Genomic DNA, 19,148 nt, shown 5'->3' with positions numbered 1-19,148 from the left:
CTTTATTATTTATTTTTTTAATGTATATAGTTTAAAACTACCAGGATTGGAATCATTGTGTTTGTTTGTTTTTTTCACTACAGATTTATTATTTATTTTGTTTACAGTTGCTTGCTGATACTTGATCCACACTATATAGCTATAGGATTCTGTGCTAGCTGCCATTGATTCTTTGTTCTTGGGAAGAGGCCTATATGAAGCCTAAACCAGGGAGTTTGTTTTGCACGTTAACATGTTTAAAAAAATTGTATGCTTTTCTCCAACATGTCAGTCAATATAATTTGAAAAAAAAAAAGAAATTAATGATGCCCATATACAAAAAACATAGCATTGAATAAAAGTAAATTAAAGCAAAAGAAAACTGACGCATAATCCTTTGATACAAATCTCGACAACTATCATAGTTTATAACCATCAAATACAAGCACCACACCAATACTATACCATTTTTGGTCTACGTAGGCCTCGTAGGTTTGTTATCTTATATTCTGATTTTAAATCCTGATTTTTAGGCCTCATAGGTTTGTTATATTATATTATGATTGTTAAATGTTCCAAGAGAATATACGACATGGTTACATGTATCAATGGGTTCCAAGTGGGGGGAAGGTAACTTATCTATTGTACTTCATCTTCAACAATTCCTTCAAAAACCAGATATTGAAGAGCTATGGAGTACTTTGCAGCTTTGATCACAGCTGTGTTATGCTCAGTTGGTGAATGACTCTTATCTTTCAGAATAAATGATCCAGATACATCCCCTTCTGCAATACAGTGACAAGAAAAAACCATGAATTGATTAATCGTTTTAGGAGATCTGGTACGAGAGGCAGCTAGGCTAACCTTGGATAGTAAAAGTGGTTTGTATCCATTTCTTATAGATGAAGTGAAACCTTGGAGAGTCTCTCTGGTGAGTATGAGTATCCGACAAGAGAACCTTGCAAGACCCCTTTTGACTGCCACACAATTTAGAAATAGACCCTATTCATTATCACGATCATATTGTGTGATGTGCAAGTTAAACAATCTGATACTGTGTTGAGTTTAGTTGATTTGCCTGTAGTAATATTCATTCAAACTGTCAACAACAGCAATGGACACTTACTTTGCAAAAGTAATTGCATTGTGGCATAAGGCTAGAGTTTTGACCATGGCCATGTCTCGTCCGCGGGGATTACAATATCGTTGTTGGCAGATCCTTTTAAGATGGAACGGAAACCAAATCAAAAGAAGGCATTCAAAGGGTAAGCTGTAGAAAGCAGAAATAGGGAAAATTACTTGTCGTCAAAGAAATCGCCAAAATCATCGATAAGAACTGCTGCAGGCAATTTATCATACAGGTGGAAGGCAGCAAAGTACTTCCTGATGTCTTCATCATCATTCACGTACCTCGAACAAACAGTAAACAAATTGAGCATAAGATGATGATCATGATCATGATCATGATGAAATAACAGAAATGAGATGATACTTCATCTGTATACGGTGGAAGACATGAGAAGATGGATCAATTCCCTGAAATTCAGAAAACAGCGAGTTAGCAAAAACGAAAAGGGAAAAAAAAAAGAAAAAAACAGAGAGATTGGTGACCTGCGAAAGAAAAGGGGGTTTGGAATCCAATCTTTGGCGGTTGGAAATGAAGATGACGTTGTGGGAGTGAAGTGCTACATTGAATGCAAATTGAAAAAGCAGAGAAGTTTTCCCACTGAACATTGATTCATTCATTCGTTCATTGGTAAAAATATAAACAAGAAATTATAGATGGAAAATGAAGAAAGAGTGAGAGGAAAATACGAACGAAGAAGGAGGACCAGAAAGAAGGAGCAGATTCGAAGGGTTTTGAGAAGGTTGAGGAAAATGGCTGCTACAGAAGAACATCTCCATCAACCCTTCACCACCTTCACAGATTTTCTACTTTCAATTTCAGAGGAAGCTATTCCGATTACACGACAACCTCAAACTTGTATTTCTTACTTCCTTTGGAGAGAAGTAAGAAATGTCTGAGATAATATTTTGTTGATGATCTTTAAGTTAATAATTAAAAGCAATTTAATTGTTTATCTCAAAGACTACAAACATAAAGCATTACAAATTCTGAGAAGATCTAATTAGAACAGTTAATTAAAGAAATTAGGGACTAAATTTGGATAATAGATTTAGTTTAGAAGACCGAAATTATAATTTACTGAAAATGTAATTGAGTGAAATGTATTTTAAATTACTCAATTTATTTGCTGCATATATTTTTAGTTTAAAATAATCTGTCGAGTATTAAAGGATTTATATTGAAATTCATTCTTTTCAAATACTATTTTCCTTAGTCTTGAATAAATTTTGAAATATTAATGACAAATTTCATTTATTGCTTTTAAATCATAGCAATATCGGGTTAAGAGATGTTAACTAACGATTCTTTATGACACTACTTTTCCTATAAAATTCATATAGTATCTATTATAGGTGATTATTGTTTTCAAACTAGAAATAAAATTATAGATATTATCGTTCGAGTACACATTTTAAGATAACATTAAAGTATCATTAACTAATTCACTCACAAATATATGACAGATTACATAACATAATCATTGTCTGGTCATTATGTAATTAAGCATTCGATATACTTTACACTCCATACTCATTAAAAAAGGCAGAAACCCTTTAAAAGTTATAACATTCTGAAACTTGAAGTTCGACACTCGAACTATATTCGTTTCCTTGGACTGTTTTGGTTTCTTCGCAACATTCGTCTCACAGCAACCGCATAAGTTGCCTTTTTACCAAAACTTAAAATCATTTTATTTCAAGAGGGAGCACCATAATTACAGCAAGTATGCAATTTATGGCGGTAGGGTCAAGAAATCAAGTCAACAGTGGCTCATAATAACTGACTCACTGAGCCACAGCAAAATCAATATCAAATCCGTGACACCGATAAAGATAGACTATTCAATATCAGAACCACTGAAAACGGTTAAAACCTGATTGAACCTCTCCTTTATCTCGCTTGCTCCATTTAATGATTATGACCATCCAGTTTGTCAACATTTTTGTTTATGACACAATCTCATATTTGAACAGTTGATAACACGAAAATGCAGGTGAAAATGAATATGGGTACAAGGAAAAAGAAGTTAAAGTAATGAAGTGAATTCAGCCTGGCAACTATCTCTTCTTCCCACTGGCCTCCAAATTGAACTCCTGGAGATTGAGTAAGAGATCATCTGAATTCAAGAAAACCTTGTTGGCAGAATTTGAAATCGTTTGAGCAATTTCCCTTGCAGCTTCAATTTTCCTTAAGGTTATAAATGCAGGATTGTTGGCTATAGCTTGACCAATCAACTGGGCACTCTTGGCTTCACCCTGTTTGTCAAAAAGAAGGGAACTTTATACACAAACAATAGAGTTGTAAACGCAGCTGTCTATATTCATTTGTAGAGAAAAGCTGTACGGCATCATATTAAAAGGAATTACTTGTAAGAGGGAGGTTTAATGTCCTTCATGCATGACCAGTTTCAACAGATAGGGCAATTGAAGATAATTTTATAAAGAACAGGACACTGGGGGAACGGGATGGTAGAAGGGAGTAGAAAACAAATTATTAATATTCCTTGGTGTCGAAGTTCACAACTAGATACAAGTACCCCTCACAATATCAATCTTCCTTTTAATTCGTATGGTTTGGTCCAAATTCAGAAACGATAAAAATATAGAAGCCACTCGTAGGAATATTAAAAATCGAATCAAATGTAGACAACTCATTTTTACCTGAGCTCTAATAACAGCACTTCTTTTGTCTTGTTCAGCTTTTTCAACAACAAATTTAGCTCTCTCAGCTTCTTGAGCAGCAACCTGCTTGGCTTCAATGGCAGCTGTAAATTCCTTCCCAAATGACAAACTTGTGATTGACACATCATCCAAAGCAATGTTAAAATGGGAGGCCCTCTCAGTCAATATCCTCCTTATTTCTCGACTGACGGTCTGTAAAACAGTATGTTCTAGAAACAATCAGTCCCACCTATAAGGTTATAATTTGGTTTTCATACTTATTCCAAAAGGTGAATTTACCAGATTCCTAAGAATACAATACAAACTACAACTGAGAAGAACAGAGCACGCATTCAATTAGTTGTAAACAAGATACGAGAGAAACTATGAACATATTTACCTCTCTCTGAGTAATGAGCTGACTGGCATTGTACTGTGCAACTACAGCTTTGAGAGTTTCATGTATAATAGAAGGCAACACCCTTTCATTATAATTCTCACCCAGGGTTCGATAAATTGTCGGCAATTGGTCTGGAACAGGGCGTGTTAGGACTCTAAGTCCAATTTTCACCTACGACAAACAAGATCCACAATAAATGGTAGTATAAAGTGCTACGAAGTACGCCATGACCAAAAATACAAGGAGATAGAAGAAGAGTTATTTGTGCATATGCCCTTAGAGCAAGCATGGACTATACATTTACATGACCCTTCTCAATCAGTGACAACTCTTCTATCATAAATTAGAATATCATGGTCATATAGTGTAATAGTTCAAATATAATGGAACTGAGCAATGTACAAAGCATGCAAGGAGGAAGTGGGTTAATTGTACGAAAAACCTGAGTCAAGTGTTTCAAATATGAATTAAGAAAATGAGGAAACGGTAAGGTATCTGATAGCAACATAAACTCTTAATGCCAACACTCAACAACTCAATGACGGAGGAATGATTTTCATATAAGTAGACCATAGCACTATGTTTACTGTAAATAAGCACCAACACGAGCTGCAATGTGAGGGAAGATCATCCAACCTCAGCAAAAAAAAAGTATGCTGCTATAAAAAAGTGAATAGAAAAAGGATAATGAAAAATCTATTTGACTCCTTGCAGCCACAAATTCAAGCACACTGAAATGTCATATCTCCAAGAATAAGAAAAGAAACAGGACACACAAAAAGATTTACCATTTGAAGATCACGGCTCCCTGAAGTACTCTCTACTAAATGAGGTCGTGCACGAACGTCATAGATCACAGGCCTCTCAAACCAAGGAATCATAACATGTGTCCCTTCAGGATAGACCTGCATTCAAGAGGCATACTATATTCATATGTTAATCGCAATAATATTCCTATTCGATATAGGTCTACTTGTGTGTTTGGGAAGTGATTATTTTAGGATAACATCAGGTTTAAAATCTTTCCAACAAAGACAGAGATTAAAGGACTATTTCTTCAAAATGAGATTATAATAAACACACACTGAGTGTTTATCAGTCTAAATATAAAATTCTCAAAAGTACAAAGTTATAGACACTGTATGTTCTTGACAGTAAGATTATTAGTCAACCATAAGCCTGAAACCCTTCATACACNANAAGTGTTACANGATGACAAGAAAACCCAAATACAAGAATNTCGTAAAATCACAGGTTTTCAACAAAAGTTTATGACTTACTTTGGAGAAGCATTATCTTATCTTGTTTGCAAAAGATAAAAAGTCTTCATAAAAGAAGGTCAACTTAAATCTAGGAAAACTTAAGCCTGAGAACCAACTTAGCAAAATACTTACATCCATGAACAAAAACCCTAATAGAATCTTAATATAAATGTTTAGGGAGATCAATCTTGGGTAATACATTTTCTTTGAATTCAAACGACCCTGGAGGTGGAGGCCATTACTAAAGCCAAAGAAAGACAAGAAAGGGCTTCTAAGTTCATTTCCAAATTTGACAGTTGACACCATATCTGAACTTTGGAGCAAAAGACTTTCACTAGAGTACAGACATCAACTAAAGATGATGCAAAAAGCATACAAAGTTACAACTAGTTGCATTACAAAAACCCATTCATTAAAAAGCCATGCACAAAGCAATTATGCAGTAACCTGATCTTTGACACCAAGTATGCGATTGAACACAATGGCTCGATGACCTCCCTCAACATTGTACAAACTGTTTGCAGCCCCATACACAGCAATCCCACCGATGATGCTAGCTTTCAGCAAAGCAGCGATTCCGCCACCAGGAACCTTAGGGACATTCACGTTTTTGAAATTCATCTGTCATCCATTTACACAGCTCCGTTAAGCATCAAAGAGTTTACTAAGTAATGCGGATTTAGCCAGCACGAAGAAATTACACAACAATAAGATAGCCATAGAATCAAGGAAGCTAAAAAAGCTAAAATTGATAAATACCAAACAGTTATTAGGTGAGGAAAACTAGTATGAATCTGTGACCCAAACATTGCAAAAAATTACTTGCAAAACCCTAAACTAGTTGCAGATAGCAATGAACATAAAAACGTTGAATTACAGAGAAAACAGAAAGACCGTGGAGATTGATGAAAGAGTAAGATGCGTGTTGCGAACCTTGCGGACAATGGCAGGCCTTAGAAGATTCTTTCAGCTGAGTGGCGAGTTATTGAACTAACTCGTTGTAGGGTTTTAGGACATACAAGAGAAGAAGACCAATATTTAGTATCCGTGTCTGTAGGTACGGTTTCATTTTTTGCGGGTCGGGTACCCAAATTTGTACCTTTTTGACTAATTTTTTCAAGGTTTTTCAATCAACCAAATTAACAGTATTTAAAAAAGATGTGTTTTTTTTCAAAAAAAATAATGTTTAATTTAATTTTATTAAAATGATAATATACTAAATAATATAATGCTAATGCTATTATTTGGTGGAATTAAAATTGCTTGATATATTTAGCTTTAAAGGCTATGTTAAAATAAAAGTATCTATCTTATTTTATCATACGTCCAGTGTGAGGAAGAGATGTTCATTTCACATCAGTTCATTATTTTTCAAATACTGGTTTTTTTAATGTAACATTTTAGTTCGTTGATTTATAAAAAAAAAATAGATGTGTTTACTCCTATTTTTTTCTTTAAAATATAAGATGTAATAAACCATGTAAGTAAATGAAAAGAGACAAAAAAAAAATAATAATAATAATAATAATAATATTATAGATGATATGAGGGAGATTGCTAGATCGGTCTATGGATTCAAGTATATCCAATGGATTGTTATGGGCTCGGACAATTATGATTTTGGGCTGGAAAACTAAAATTTGGGTCCAAACTTTATTTTCCTTTTTTTTTCTTTTTCCATCACTTGATGGACCCACTCCGTTGGGTTAGTGGTGGATTTTTAATTTCAGCACCCCCACAATTTTTTCCTGCACTACCAAAATTTTCAAAAATAACATATATTCTTCATAAAGTTTTCGAATTATATATTCTTCATAAAACATGTTATTTATCTTATAAATTTAATTTCATCTCCTTTCACTAAAAAAAAAGATAGAATTCCTTCATGACTTTATTATTTCATTTCATCCGAAACAAAAGTAATATCCGAAATTTGATAATAAAAACTACTTGTGTCCATCGACGAAGATACTTATAATCTGTTTTATAACTTAAATACATAAAATATTTATTGAAACTAAATAGCAAGTAAAAGACAACACCAAAACTGAAACTAATAATAAAAAATTATAAAAAGATGTTGAAAAAACATCCTAGGGAAGAGTGCAGTTTGGAAGATATGGCACATGTGCAAAAGTACAGGTACGGATGGTTCCACAATGAGTCACACGTGTACGGCTGATGTGTTATTGGGTAGTCCTCTTTTGTTTTAACCATACTTTTATGTTCTTATGTTTTGGACTTTTGTGTACGGTTAGTGTACCAAAAGCAAAAGCAAATAACAAAAAAATACAAAAGAAAATTTGACACGAATACCTTTTCCAGCTTCAAAAGTGCTTTCCAAAAGCGCTTTTATCGATTCTTGAAAAGAAAAAACGATTCTAATCATGTGATTCCTTCTAGTTGGTTCATGCATCTCACCGGTTCAGTTGGATTACTGCAATCATAGAGCTTAATACTCGTTAATTAATACTCATCCTTCCAAACAAAACCTATTTCTCAAAACGAAATTCAAAAAACCAATTTACTTATCCAAATAAACCTGTTTTGACAAAAGTGTCTGAATAGGGCGAACCCAATTCCAACTCTTGGTTTTTCTTTTTAAATAATTTTAAAAAAGTATCTATATAAAATGAATAATATATTTGTAATGAATTAGTTTTAAAAAAAATAATAATATGTAATATAATAAATGAAAAGTTAGTAATATTTTATTAGTAAATTAGTATTTTGAAATTTAATAGATGTTCCTTTATTTCGTTTAAATCGAGTAATATCAGTTATTTATTTATAGGAATAAGAAATATTAATTCTCACTGAAAACTGAAATATCAGAGAGATTAATTTAATGAATTGTAGATTCCTGTTGTTTTGTTAAATATTAAAAGCTTATAAATTTATACTTTGTTTTAGATATAGTATTATAATTATACATTTTAAATTCATTTTGTGTGCTTTTAATTATTATAAAACGTATCAACCCCGAGTCTGCTAAACTTTGGTTAGATTAAATTATTTTATTTTGACATTAAATGACAGAACAGTTTCAAAGAATGATTAAAAAATATGTACTTTATTAGGTTCTAATATTAAGTACTATTTTTAAAACTCTGTATTTTTTATTAAACAAGATACTATAATTAAACGCATGTGAGAGCACATTTAATTGGAGATACCTACAGACATTAATGATTGGTTTATTTTAAATATTTTTTTAAATAAATTTAAGTGAGTAAATAAAATAATAACACGTGACTTATTTTTAAAAAATTTTATCATGATCGTATTTAAATGTTGATGATTTTTTTTTCACTTTCCATGATATCAAAGCCGAATAACCATTTATTTAAGCATCAAGAATTTTTTTTAATCTTAATTAAGTGCTAATAAGTTTGGCTTAATTGATTTTTATGAAATTTAAAGGCACAAAAAAATTAAGGAAAAAGGAATATTAAAAAAGAAAAAAAAAATGGGACTATAAAAAAGGGAAGTTGTGAATCTTTCATGCTTACCATTCAATCTTCTGTTCCTCTTCCGGGCTCAATCAAATTCATATCCTGAAAATATGGTGGCCGAAAGAGAAAGAGAGGTTAACGGTAACGGCGACGGAGAGAGAACGTTAATATTCACCTACGGAACCCTCAAGAGAGGATTCTCCAATCACCCGCTTCTTCAAGATCTCATCCGCGCCGGCGACGCTTCCTTCGTCGGAACCTATCGCACCGCCGGAAAATACCCTCTTGTATGCGGGCCATACCGGGTCCCTTTCCTCCTCAACATTCCCGGGTCGGGTTGTTGGGTCCACGGGGAGCTCTACTCTGTCTCCACGCGCGGCCTCGTTCGGATGGACGAACTGGAGGGGACATCACGCGCCCACTACGAGCGTCTCCCAATAAAGGTGGTTCCGGCGGGGGAGGGCGAGGAGGAGGAGGGGAAGGAGGCGGAGGGGGAGACGGTGGTGGGGGTAACATGCGCGGAGGCGTATTATGCACACAGGAATTACGCGATGGAGATGTGGAAGAAGAACGGGAAGCGAGGGCTGAGATGTTATTCGCAGAAAGAGACGATTGGTTATGTGAAACGCAAGGATCGGCCTCAAAATTTGACCTTTCTCGATCATATTCGATTTTTCCTTGCCTCAAATTAGAACAAGTTTAATTCTATTCTCTCTCTCCCACCCACACACACTGAAAGTAATAATTAGGAAGGGTTTTTTCACCTTGTGTTGTTATTATGTACCTTCTGGTTGATTAGGTTAGTCTTTTGCATGATTAGATCATGTTCTGTGTATCAATGCAATTCTCTCTATTCATCAGTGGTGGGACTACTGCTACTACTGCTATCACATGTTATGTTATGTTAAGTTTTTGCAATTTGAAAAGAGGAAAACAAATTGAATGCTTGTTTTCTTGCCCTTTCTTCTTGTGTTTATTTTATGACAATGGAATTTGTGCTTAGACTATGATGAGTCGATGATGATTACTACGATCTCTCTGTCGTGAATAGTGAAACAATCCATGCTGGCCACTGCTATTACTCAATATAACAGTTGAAAGTTCTGAGAAAAAAAGAGGGAATTTACATGGCTGAAATTTTGTGTTTATTGTTGAGTTCTTAGTTATGTCAATTCAATTCAGTTCCTATGCTGCAAGCTTTCTAAAATGGAGTAATTTTAACTCCTAAGATGTTGATCTTAAGAAATTAACCAGAAGATTTAAGACTTCTGATTCCATGTTCTAATTGCTAAAGGTTATCTAGAGATAATTAACAGCATGGAATTATGCAGAGGAAGATAAACCAGTTTTCTTAAAATGTACTAATTAAAAGCAAATATTGTGTGATTTCAACACCCTTATTATGTTAGTTGATTCCTTTTTATATGGAATTTTTCAGTATGTTGGAATCTTTTGTCAACCTTTTACCTTTAGTATGAGGTATTTTTCTGATAAACTGGCTGATTTGTTTTGAAAGAAGTGGTGTATGGTGTGTGACCTTTGATTAAATTATAGTACCTTGCAGAAGCAGTTTCTCAGAAAATTGTTTTATATTGCAAGAAATGAACATGGTAACGTCTACGCACGTGGTTGGACCTCGAGCCTAGCACTTCCTTCGAATTTGTCTCTGATAAGATCATGAACATATCGCATCGAACACTGCACAGTGCCGACAGAAGAAGGATATAATGCAGAGAGGTCTTTAACTGATAAAGTAATATAAGTAAGACTTAATAATTATTTTTTTACATATTTGCTGATATTTGCATGTGCTTTTTATAATTATTTTTTCTCTTTGGTTCTTGATAAAGAAAATAAAAACTTATTTTTATTTTAGTCCTACCATTTACTGATATCAAGTGATTAAATATCAGTTTGGTAAAGTGACGTGTATTCATTTTCCCTGGTTTGGTGTCCTTAATAATTTTTTTTTATTCTAAAACTTTTATTTTTTAATTAATTCATTTATTGACAGATTTTATGCTATTGTTAAAAATCATATACCTATTGATCTTCAAACTTATTGAGTTTTACAGTCATTGAGAAAAACTAAAAAAGTAAAATAAAAGTGGAAATCTTAACTAAGCAGAAAATATATTGCTTGGGTCATTTATAAAAAAATTGTTTTTTTTTTAAATTCTATTTTCATTTATTGACACATTTTACGGTCATGCCAATAACTCAGTAGAATTGGTATGTATGTTTTTTAAATGATCTGTTTGAAAAAAAAAATGTTTAATTAATGTAATGTAAACAATGTCATTTAAAGTTTGTATTCCTTCTTTCTTTCGGTATTTCTTATTTTAAATCATAAGCTCAACGGGAAAAAATTATATATTTGTCTATATTCATATTCTTTAAGTTTCACTGTTGATTAAAAAAACTTAAAGAAATATGAAATGAAAATCTTAACTAAAAAGAAAATATATTGTTTCTATTATAATGATCACTTAGTGAACAACTCACTTCTCAAAGAAAACAAATAAATACCAAAACAAACAAAAACTTTATAGATAACTATAAAGAATTTCTTTTATTGAGGACAAAAAATTAATTAAAAAGTCATTGAGAACTAAATGAAAAAAAATACACGTTAGTGCTATTGAAGTATTGACATCCGAAAAATGGAATATCTATTACCAAAGTAAAAAAAAAAATTAAAAAAAAATTAAAAAAAAAATTAGCAAAATAAGGGAGAAAACACTAGTAAAAACGTACAGAAATTCATAAATTTGAGAGATGAAAATGTTATTTAAGTTTATAAATAAGTGAGTTAGTGAATCTCCTAATCCTGATACTTTAATTTTCTTAAATTGTTTATTCGTAAGCATAAATATATATATATATATATATATATATATATATATATATATATATATATATATATATATATATATATATATATATATATATATATTAATTCGATATCATTGATTTCAACGGAATCTTAACAATGGAGTCTTGACAATGTAATCAATAGCTAAAGCGATCCCACTATTTATTGTTTTTTAAAAGCGGTCTCAAATAATTGAGCATGACAACAGCAAGCCACAATTATTGAACAATACTTCAAGATTGAATACCAACCTTTTCGACCAAAACTAAAACTAACAATCATCGATGTTTTTTTCCCTTACGAACAGAATGAATTTAACTTGTAAAACATTATATATTTATTCCACAACCCTACTTCAAACAAAATCTAACACGATAAAGGTTACAGATTCCTACGCAGCATTTTTTCAATTGTGTTGTAGTTGGTGAGGACAACATATTGATAAATATAATGGTCCCCAACAAACCAAAGACAAGAACAATAGGCATCAACTCCAATCAGAAACTTATTTTAATTTGAAGGGTTACATTTTCAAGGTTGAGCGTCGTTTTCTTTCATATATGAATATTTGGAGGTCGCTTTTGTTTACTAGTATTACACACCATAAAAAAAAAAAAACATTCAACCATTTAAGATCCTTATTTTAGTGATCTTTTATTCATATGGGCATGCACTCTTTCAGAATTCTAACCCTGACTAATACCAAGTCCATTTACAGAGTTAATTGATTTAATATGAAGATTAAAAAAACAGCATGTTGCACACTAGTCAACAAATCAAGAGGCATGAAATAAAACTAGTACACTGACGTAAAGGTTCGTCATGACAGCTCATTCTAAACGTCCTCTTGAAGTAGCTTAATATTACAGTGTTTATGATTCAAGAAGAGTTGCATTGACAGTTATGGAGGTTTCAAATCTCGGTGAAACCGAGTGGAGTGGAAATTAAGATCATGGTTACGCTTTAATATCCTTATTCGTAACTCCGCTGGATGAAATTTAGATTTTGATGCCTGTTAGATATGTTCATCTATTAACTTCTAGAGACATGTGTAGCTGAAGTGATAAAATAAAGGGAAATTAAATAAATTGCAACAGAAGGACAAACCTTATTTATCAAGGGATTCAAAATTTTCAATCAATTGTGGTGACCTGCATTATAGCACAAAAGTTAAGTTTAGGTTAGGTAGAAATAGACTTGAATAGAATAAGCAAATAAACCCGACATCAGATACAGTACAGTACACGTTCATTTACAAATTTTTATTATATGTGTTCGCTTGGGGACCTCGATAGAAAATGAAGGACCAAAATTAGGCTTTTCGAGGATGTGAACAGCCCATGCAAAAAAAAAAAGTCATTTTAACGTATTGAAGTTTTGAAGGCTTATTTATTAATAAATCATGAATAAGGGATTTTGTGCTGGTACGTGAGGTAATATAGAAAAACCTGAAGATTGGGTTTCAAAGTGTTTTGACCCAAGACATAGTGGTATGACAGAATGCAACAGAAGAAGGCTAATGTCTCCTGAATTATCCAAAAGCTGTTCCCCGTTGAATTAAATACTTCTAACCTCGTTAAAACTACATCAAGTTTATGCTGACATAAAATTGCAGACATTGAATAGAAATAACAAATATCCACAAATTGGGCAGCAGGAAATTCTGAGCTTACAGCGAATAAGCTCCCCAAATGTCAATTCTAACACTAAATTCCCCTTTGAATTGAATTTGCACAGCTTGTAAGAAAAAATTTAAAATAAGAAATTAGTACGACATTATCGAGATTTAAACAACTGAATGTTCAAGGTAGTGCGTGACTGAACTGGATCACTAGGTCGTAACCTAAAGCTGAAGCATCTAAAATTATCACACTCCTTAGTACAATTTATTACATCCTGTGTCAGATTTTAGTTAACTGTGTTAGATCACTTGAATAGCATTACACAGTTCCACATAAACGGCTAAAACCTTTATTTATTTTTTACAAGACCGTGTTGACTCTATAGCCTCTGGTGAATGTTGGGCTTAAGTGAAAATAAAGTTCAAGTGGTTGCGGGGAAAGAACCAATTATACAGTTCTCTACAATAAGGCAAATTTCCACTAGAAACAGATTTTAGTTCAATTCTTTTTTAAGTTCCTCGTGACAACAGGCCATGTTATGTTTACACTGGACGTTATAGCTGGTGAATCCAACCATCCTACAATTGAACCACGGAGAACACAGACACAGGGAATAAAAAAAAGTAACATTACCATCTGTCTGTTTGATTGATACCAAGTCCATTGCAAGTAAGAATCATGCCTTTAAATCTGGCAAGATATTCCTGTGCAGCAACAAAGAGAATGGCGACAAAAGGTGAGTACAAGAGTCATCGTTCAAGATGATATATCACAAACAAGTGTAAGTAAATGACTACTGACATTAGATGATAGTTACGTTGCATACCTGTAAACTATATTTTTCAATTTCGCATATCCCCGTTAAATCATAATCAAGACGCTTGGCAGGATCACTTAATACTGTTATATAAAAAAGAAAGACAATGGTCAACAAGAAAATCATGATTATCATGTCGCAACTGCTAGCTGTTTTCTACACCATAACCATATGCAGGAGAGACAAACCTCTAGGTCAAACTTTGTGGCACTAAGTAAAATAATCCACACAGAGTACCACTAACAGACCTATTCATTAAGTTTAATGCAATTTCCATTACAGAAACAGTTGAGTTTGCTAGTAATGCTAAAGTAGCCAAGTTGAAAATCCTGTAAATTCCAGCATTCATCTAAATACATTTTGCCGAATAAATTCAAGTAGTTGATTGTTGATTTACACTATATCATATGTATAAAATAGTATTCTCATTTATCATATGTTAATGGTAAACAGATGGGAAGTGTATATAACATATAATATAACTTGGGTTTCCTTCAATTATGTTTTGGGTTTGAATGTTGTCATCAACATGTTCATGAATATGCGATTTCCTTCCTTCTTCTCAACATTTCAATCACCAAAAAGAGTAAATTAAGTTCCCAAGCCTACAAGGTTATGTTGGCATCAGATACAAGCTTGACAACAAGGTGAAAGTTCATGTCCAAACTAATGAAGGACCACAATCCTTTTAACCATTTGTATATTGTGATTCTCTTGAAGATAAAAAAATAACTGTTCCAACTTTGGGATATGTAATAATAAGGGTGGTCGTGGAAGACAGGAAATTAAATCTTGTTAAATGATGTGCTTAGTGTTTACAAGAAAAAACTAAATGTATATCTTTTACCATTGTAAGCTTCATTTATCTCTTGAAATTTTGTAGTAACAGCACTGTCACCTCCGTGCTTGTCAGGATGCCATTTCTGTCAAATGTATTGAATCATGTGTACATAGTAAGCAAACTTGACAAAAGAATTTTCAGTTTGAAAATTTTAGGAGATAGAATTGTGGGAGCTACTATAAAAAAAGATAGGTTACCAACCAAGGCGAGTCTTCGATAATTTAATTTGATATTTTCATCAGTTGCATCATAATCAACCTCCAGCAATTTGTAATAATCCTAAATGATGAACACATAAAATTAAAAACATTTCCAGCTCATCAACTAACATTTTTGCTACACTCAGTGATGATGGCATTGCCAAAGTAAGATAGTTTCAAGCACCGACAGGAGAGTGACGGAGTTTTTAAGTTTCAAGAAAGCAGAGAAAATTATATCAGCTCTGAGATAGTGTTGCATAGTGTGAGAGACATATTTCGTAAAATGCTCCAAAGCAGTACCAACTAACAGATACACCTACTTCCACTGCACTTTCCCAGATCAATTTCACCCACAACTTCAATATGCCCGAAGCTTAACTATTAACTAAAATAGTAATCAAACACATACACTACTCAATTCAGAAATTTTATTCAATATTTTCCTTCCTCTCAACTCCAAACTACATTCTACTCGGACATATGACATTCCTCTTACCCAGTCTCAAAAGGGTTCCACCGCCATCAAATTGAAAACAATGTAGGAAAGGGGCGAGGAAAAAATAAAAAGAAAACACATATAAACTCAAATAAGAGTGTCGATTTTCAAATTAAAAGAATTCAGCAAAAAATTTGGGTCCAAAATTAACTTTAGTCTCGAATATTTTCAAGGAATGAAATAGCGCAATAACATGAACGGAAAGCTGAAAATTGGAGATTACATAATACCTTAGGAGGGTTTGTGTCGTCAGCAGCAGCCATGTGCTACGGAAACGTGGTCGACATGTGCACCTTCTCTTACATAATTCATCGGAATCCAACACAAACCTCGGAGACCATAACCAGACCAGCACCACAATGGTTCAACCAACCACAGATACGCTTGATGATGAAGAAAAGTAATTAGTCGCCGATTGAAAGGAGTGCGATAAAACAAAGTCAGAATTGGGAATTTGTGTGGTGAAAGAGAAAACAAGAGGACATTCCTATGCCACAATTGGGAATTTAGGATCGCAATTAGGTTTTTCTTTTTGTCCCTTTTCTGTTTTTTGTTTTTGGGTATGGCGCTTTCTACCGTTATGTTACGCGGTTGTTCATCGTGGTAAAAATCGTGGAGGGAACGAATCTTATTATTCTTTAGAAGATAATAATGGATTTAAATTGTTTGCTTTTTAAATACTTCATTTCACAGAATCGGTTTAAATTTATTAAATTTTAATTTTTTTAAATATTTCAATTATTATTAGATAAAAAAGTTAATATTAATTAGTATTTAATAACTCCAAAGTGATGGGTGAAGTTACGACGCTGGGGATAATATATTTTTTTCTATCAACATCCTTATAAGAATTTAATTTACGCTTGCAAAATTTTTGTATATATAATTATTTTTATTAATATTGGTTCCACTTCATTTTTTTATGTTGTCGGTAAATGGTCATATATTAAAAACTTTTCAATTTCTTAAGTATTAAAAGTCTTCATTTATCATATTCGATATTTTGTTAACTACTTAATATCCTTTTTATTCAAATTAATTTAATTTTTTTCAATTTTAAAAGTATATTTCATATAAAGATAAAAAGATGTTTAATTATTATTTAAATTTAAAAATTAAAATTGTAATATTATAAATATCATGATATACTTGTGTAGTCACAACTTCGAGATATTGATTTCTAACCAATCAATTTTGTAAAGAAAGTATAAATTATTGTAAAATAATAAGTTAACTTGTATATTTTCTTCTCTTTTCCTTGTTTCCTTAATGTATGCAACGTGGTATGTATAGTTTGAGTCTTATATTAGGTCATATTTTGATTATTGGTTCTAACTACATACCCTGATCATGATTTCATTATTTGTATATGTAATAAAGTTCCTTGAGATGGAAAAACGGTTTGGGTTCTTTCTGTAGTTGTTTAAGCTTCTAACAAGTATGGAAAGCTAAATATTTTATTTCTAAAGTTTCAATAGTTTGATAAGCTTGGGTGGTATGTTAAAATTGTATGAATTCATTATTGGCTCTTGTTTGAATTCTATGATAATGTTTTGTGTGACAAGTTGAAATTGGTGATTGGTATGGTGAATCTACGAATGTTTGATTTCTGTTTTAATTAGTCACTTTTGCTGAACTTTGGTTTGATAGGTTAAAGTAGCGATTATATAATATATATATATATATATATATATATATATATATATATATATATATATATATATTATGTGAAATATGTGGTTTGTGTCTTTAGGAAGTTGGTTTGATATGATAAAATGAATTTTTTTATCAATTAAGCATTTTTGTATTCAATTTGAGTTATAAACATGTTTTTAAAATATATCTTTTTGTGCCAAGAAAACGCAAATCAAGAAACAGAAATGCTCACTTAGAACTCGTTAGGATAAACTTTAATCATGACTATGATATCATATTAGAAAAATAGTTTTTAAGCCTAACTCAATCCTATAAAATTGGTTTGTAAGGTGAGGTTTGCACCTCACTTATATATATATATATATTATAATTTGGCCTTATCTCTAGTCGATGTGGGACTTCCAACACTATCTTCTAGTATAGCTAAGTGGTTTTGCGTGGTGTTGAGCGCTACCAAACCCTGAGAGTCATTGTGCTCCAAGATACTGAATATTTGGGCGTTGAACGCTACAAAATTTGTGAACTTTTTGACTTTTAGGTGTTGAACAGTGGTTTAGAACACTGAGCGCACTTCTCTATATAGGTCTGGATCTTATTTTTTTTCAGTATTTTCTCTGTGTTCTAACAATATTATGATTGTTTTCTCTAATCTTTTATTCACGTTTGTTTAAAATAATGTTATATAGAATTTCATTCTTATTTTATATTGGAGATTTTGGTTGGGTTTAATGAATGATACTTGTAAATATGATATAAATGATATGTGATGAATTTGTAAATGTAAACTGTATATAGTAATATAAGAAGTTTAAATAAAAATTCTTTAAAAGGATTACGAACAGTATATGCATTAATATAACATAAGATTCTATATTGGGAATTATTCCAACATAAGATTCTATATTAGGAATTATTCCGACATTTTTAATAACTTTTATATAGAAAGAAAATTATATACGGAAGAATAACAAGAATATTTTTTATTTTAATCTTTATTTTTTAATAACCTTAAAGTTTAAATTAGAACTTTCTTTATGATGCAGTATAAACTTTAATATTGATAAAAAGATAGACAACAAATCAATTATTTTGAAAGTAAAAAATAATCGGTGTGAAAGTTACTGTAATTTAATTTTCAATTTTACCTATATATCTATCTGAGAAAACAGTTATTATCAACTTCACTTTAAAAGAAACAATAGTTATTATCAACGAATAAATCAAATTTCAGAACCAATGGCGTTTTTATTAAAGTTAAAACCATAAACATGTAATAAATGTCAAACAAGAGAGAGTATGTAAGATAAGAGTATATGAATGTGAGAGGAAAATATAAAAATAATTTATATAGACACATTTTTAAATGAAATATAGTGTTGAGTAATAAAACTACCCAAATAAATTCATTATATTTTTTTAAGAAACTACCCAACATATTTTAAGAGTATTATATTCTTTTGAATATTTTTCAAAGAAGATTTGCAAATATATATATATATATATATATATATATATATTCATATAAATATAGGTATTTTTTTATAATTATTATAACTATAAAAGGGACATTACACTAGCAACTCTCCCATCTGGCCTCTAATTCCTTTAATAGATATAATTACCATATTGTTTGTTTTCAATGTTTCAGAGGTCAGAAACCCATTTCTTGATGCTTATTTTCGGCTTTAAATAATTTGAAAAAAATAAAAGCATTAGTAATTTAATTAACTAAACGTGTTCATTATACTCAACTTTA

The 19,148-nt window shown here is 31.7% G+C and overlaps 4 protein-coding genes across 5 annotated transcripts; 1 reads left to right on the top strand and 3 right to left on the bottom strand.

Moving 5' to 3' along the window:
- Nucleotides 1–314: 314 nt before the first annotated feature.
- Nucleotides 315–2,113, bottom strand: LOC106779627. Of its 2 annotated transcripts, none has more exons than XM_022777313.1 (7): nt 1,812–2,113; nt 1,591–1,664; nt 1,472–1,515; nt 1,279–1,389; nt 1,106–1,198; nt 844–956; nt 315–764 (listed from the first exon to the last, which is right to left on the bottom strand). In XM_022777313.1, exons 1-7 carry the CDS (start codon nt 1,882–1,884, stop codon nt 619–621), a joined length of 654 nt encoding a protein of 217 aa, XP_022633034.1. In that variant the 5' UTR covers nt 1,885–2,113; the 3' UTR covers nt 315–618. The 2 variants fall into 2 exon arrangements, with proteins under 2 accessions (XP_022633034.1, XP_014523269.1); XM_014667783.2 differs by having other exon boundaries at nt 1,591–1,705; nt 1,799–2,107.
- Nucleotides 2,114–2,862: 749 nt separating this feature from the next.
- LOC106779585 (prohibitin-1, mitochondrial) lies at nt 2,863–6,505 on the bottom strand. Its single transcript, XM_014667727.2, has 6 exons — nt 6,364–6,505; nt 5,878–6,051; nt 4,957–5,073; nt 4,169–4,339; nt 3,769–3,981; nt 2,863–3,363 (listed from the first exon to the last, which is right to left on the bottom strand). Exons 2-6 carry the CDS (start codon nt 6,049–6,051, stop codon nt 3,166–3,168), a joined length of 873 nt encoding a protein of 290 aa, XP_014523213.1. The 5' UTR covers nt 6,364–6,505; the 3' UTR covers nt 2,863–3,165.
- A 2,421-nt stretch (nt 6,506–8,926) lies between these two features.
- Nucleotides 8,927–9,843, top strand: LOC106779659 (putative gamma-glutamylcyclotransferase At3g02910). The gene has a single exon (XM_014667820.2). The coding sequence runs from the start codon at nt 8,996–8,998 to the stop codon at nt 9,575–9,577; it is 582 nt and encodes a 193-aa protein (XP_014523306.1). The 5' UTR covers nt 8,927–8,995; the 3' UTR covers nt 9,578–9,843.
- Nucleotides 9,844–12,471: 2,628 nt separating this feature from the next.
- On the bottom strand, nt 12,472–16,325 carry LOC106779702 (chaperone protein DnaJ). Its single transcript, XM_014667877.2, has 7 exons — nt 15,967–16,325; nt 15,242–15,319; nt 15,047–15,122; nt 14,209–14,282; nt 14,016–14,086; nt 12,868–12,911; nt 12,472–12,772 (listed from the first exon to the last, which is right to left on the bottom strand). The coding sequence occupies exons 1-6, from the start codon at nt 15,997–15,999 to the stop codon at nt 12,869–12,871; spliced, it is 375 nt and encodes a 124-aa protein (XP_014523363.1). The 5' UTR covers nt 16,000–16,325; the 3' UTR covers nt 12,472–12,772; nt 12,868.
- Between the last annotated feature and the right edge of the window lie 2,823 nt (nt 16,326–19,148).

Source organism: Vigna radiata, chromosome 2, assembly GCF_000741045.1.
Source record: "Vigna radiata var. radiata cultivar VC1973A chromosome 2, Vradiata_ver6, whole genome shotgun sequence".
NCBI classification, from domain to species: Eukaryota; Viridiplantae; Streptophyta; class Magnoliopsida; order Fabales; family Fabaceae; genus Vigna; species Vigna radiata.
This window is presented reverse-complemented; position numbering and strand designations above follow the sequence as displayed.

Coding starts and splice junctions, on each gene's coding strand:
- LOC106779659 (XM_014667820.2), top strand. CDS start 8,996: ATGGTGGCCGAAAGAGAAAGAGAGGTTAACGGTAACGGCGACGGAGAG.
- LOC106779585 (XM_014667727.2), bottom strand. CDS start 6,051: ATGAATTTCAAAAACGTGAATGTCCCTAAGGTTCCTGGTGGCGGAATC. Junction 5,074..5,877: donor TACTTGGTGTCAAAGATCAG/GTTACTGCATAA, acceptor TCTTGAATGCAG/GTCTATCCTGAAGGGACACA. Junction 4,340..4,956: donor GGAGCCGTGATCTTCAAATG/GTAAATCTTTTT, acceptor TGTTTGTCGTAG/GTGAAAATTGGACTTAGAGT.
- LOC106779702 (XM_014667877.2), bottom strand. CDS start 15,999: ATGGCTGCTGCTGACGACACAAACCCTCCTAAG. Junction 14,283..15,046: donor GATAAATGAAGCTTACAATG/GTAAAAGATATA, acceptor TTTATATAACAG/TATTAAGTGATCCTGCCAAG. Junction 14,087..14,208: donor TTGAAAAATATAGTTTACAG/GTATGCAACGTA, acceptor GTTGCTGCACAG/GAATATCTTGCCAGATTTAA.
- LOC106779627 (XM_014667783.2), bottom strand. CDS start 1,884: ATGGAGATGTTCTTCTGTAGCAGCCATTTTCCTCAACCTTCTCAAAAC. Junction 957..1,105: donor AATGCAATTACTTTTGCAAA/GTAAGTGTCCAT, acceptor ATTGTGTGGCAG/TCAAAAGGGGTCTTGCAAGG. Junction 765..843: donor AACCACTTTTACTATCCAAG/GTTAGCCTAGCT, acceptor ACTGTATTGCAG/AAGGGGATGTATCTGGATCA.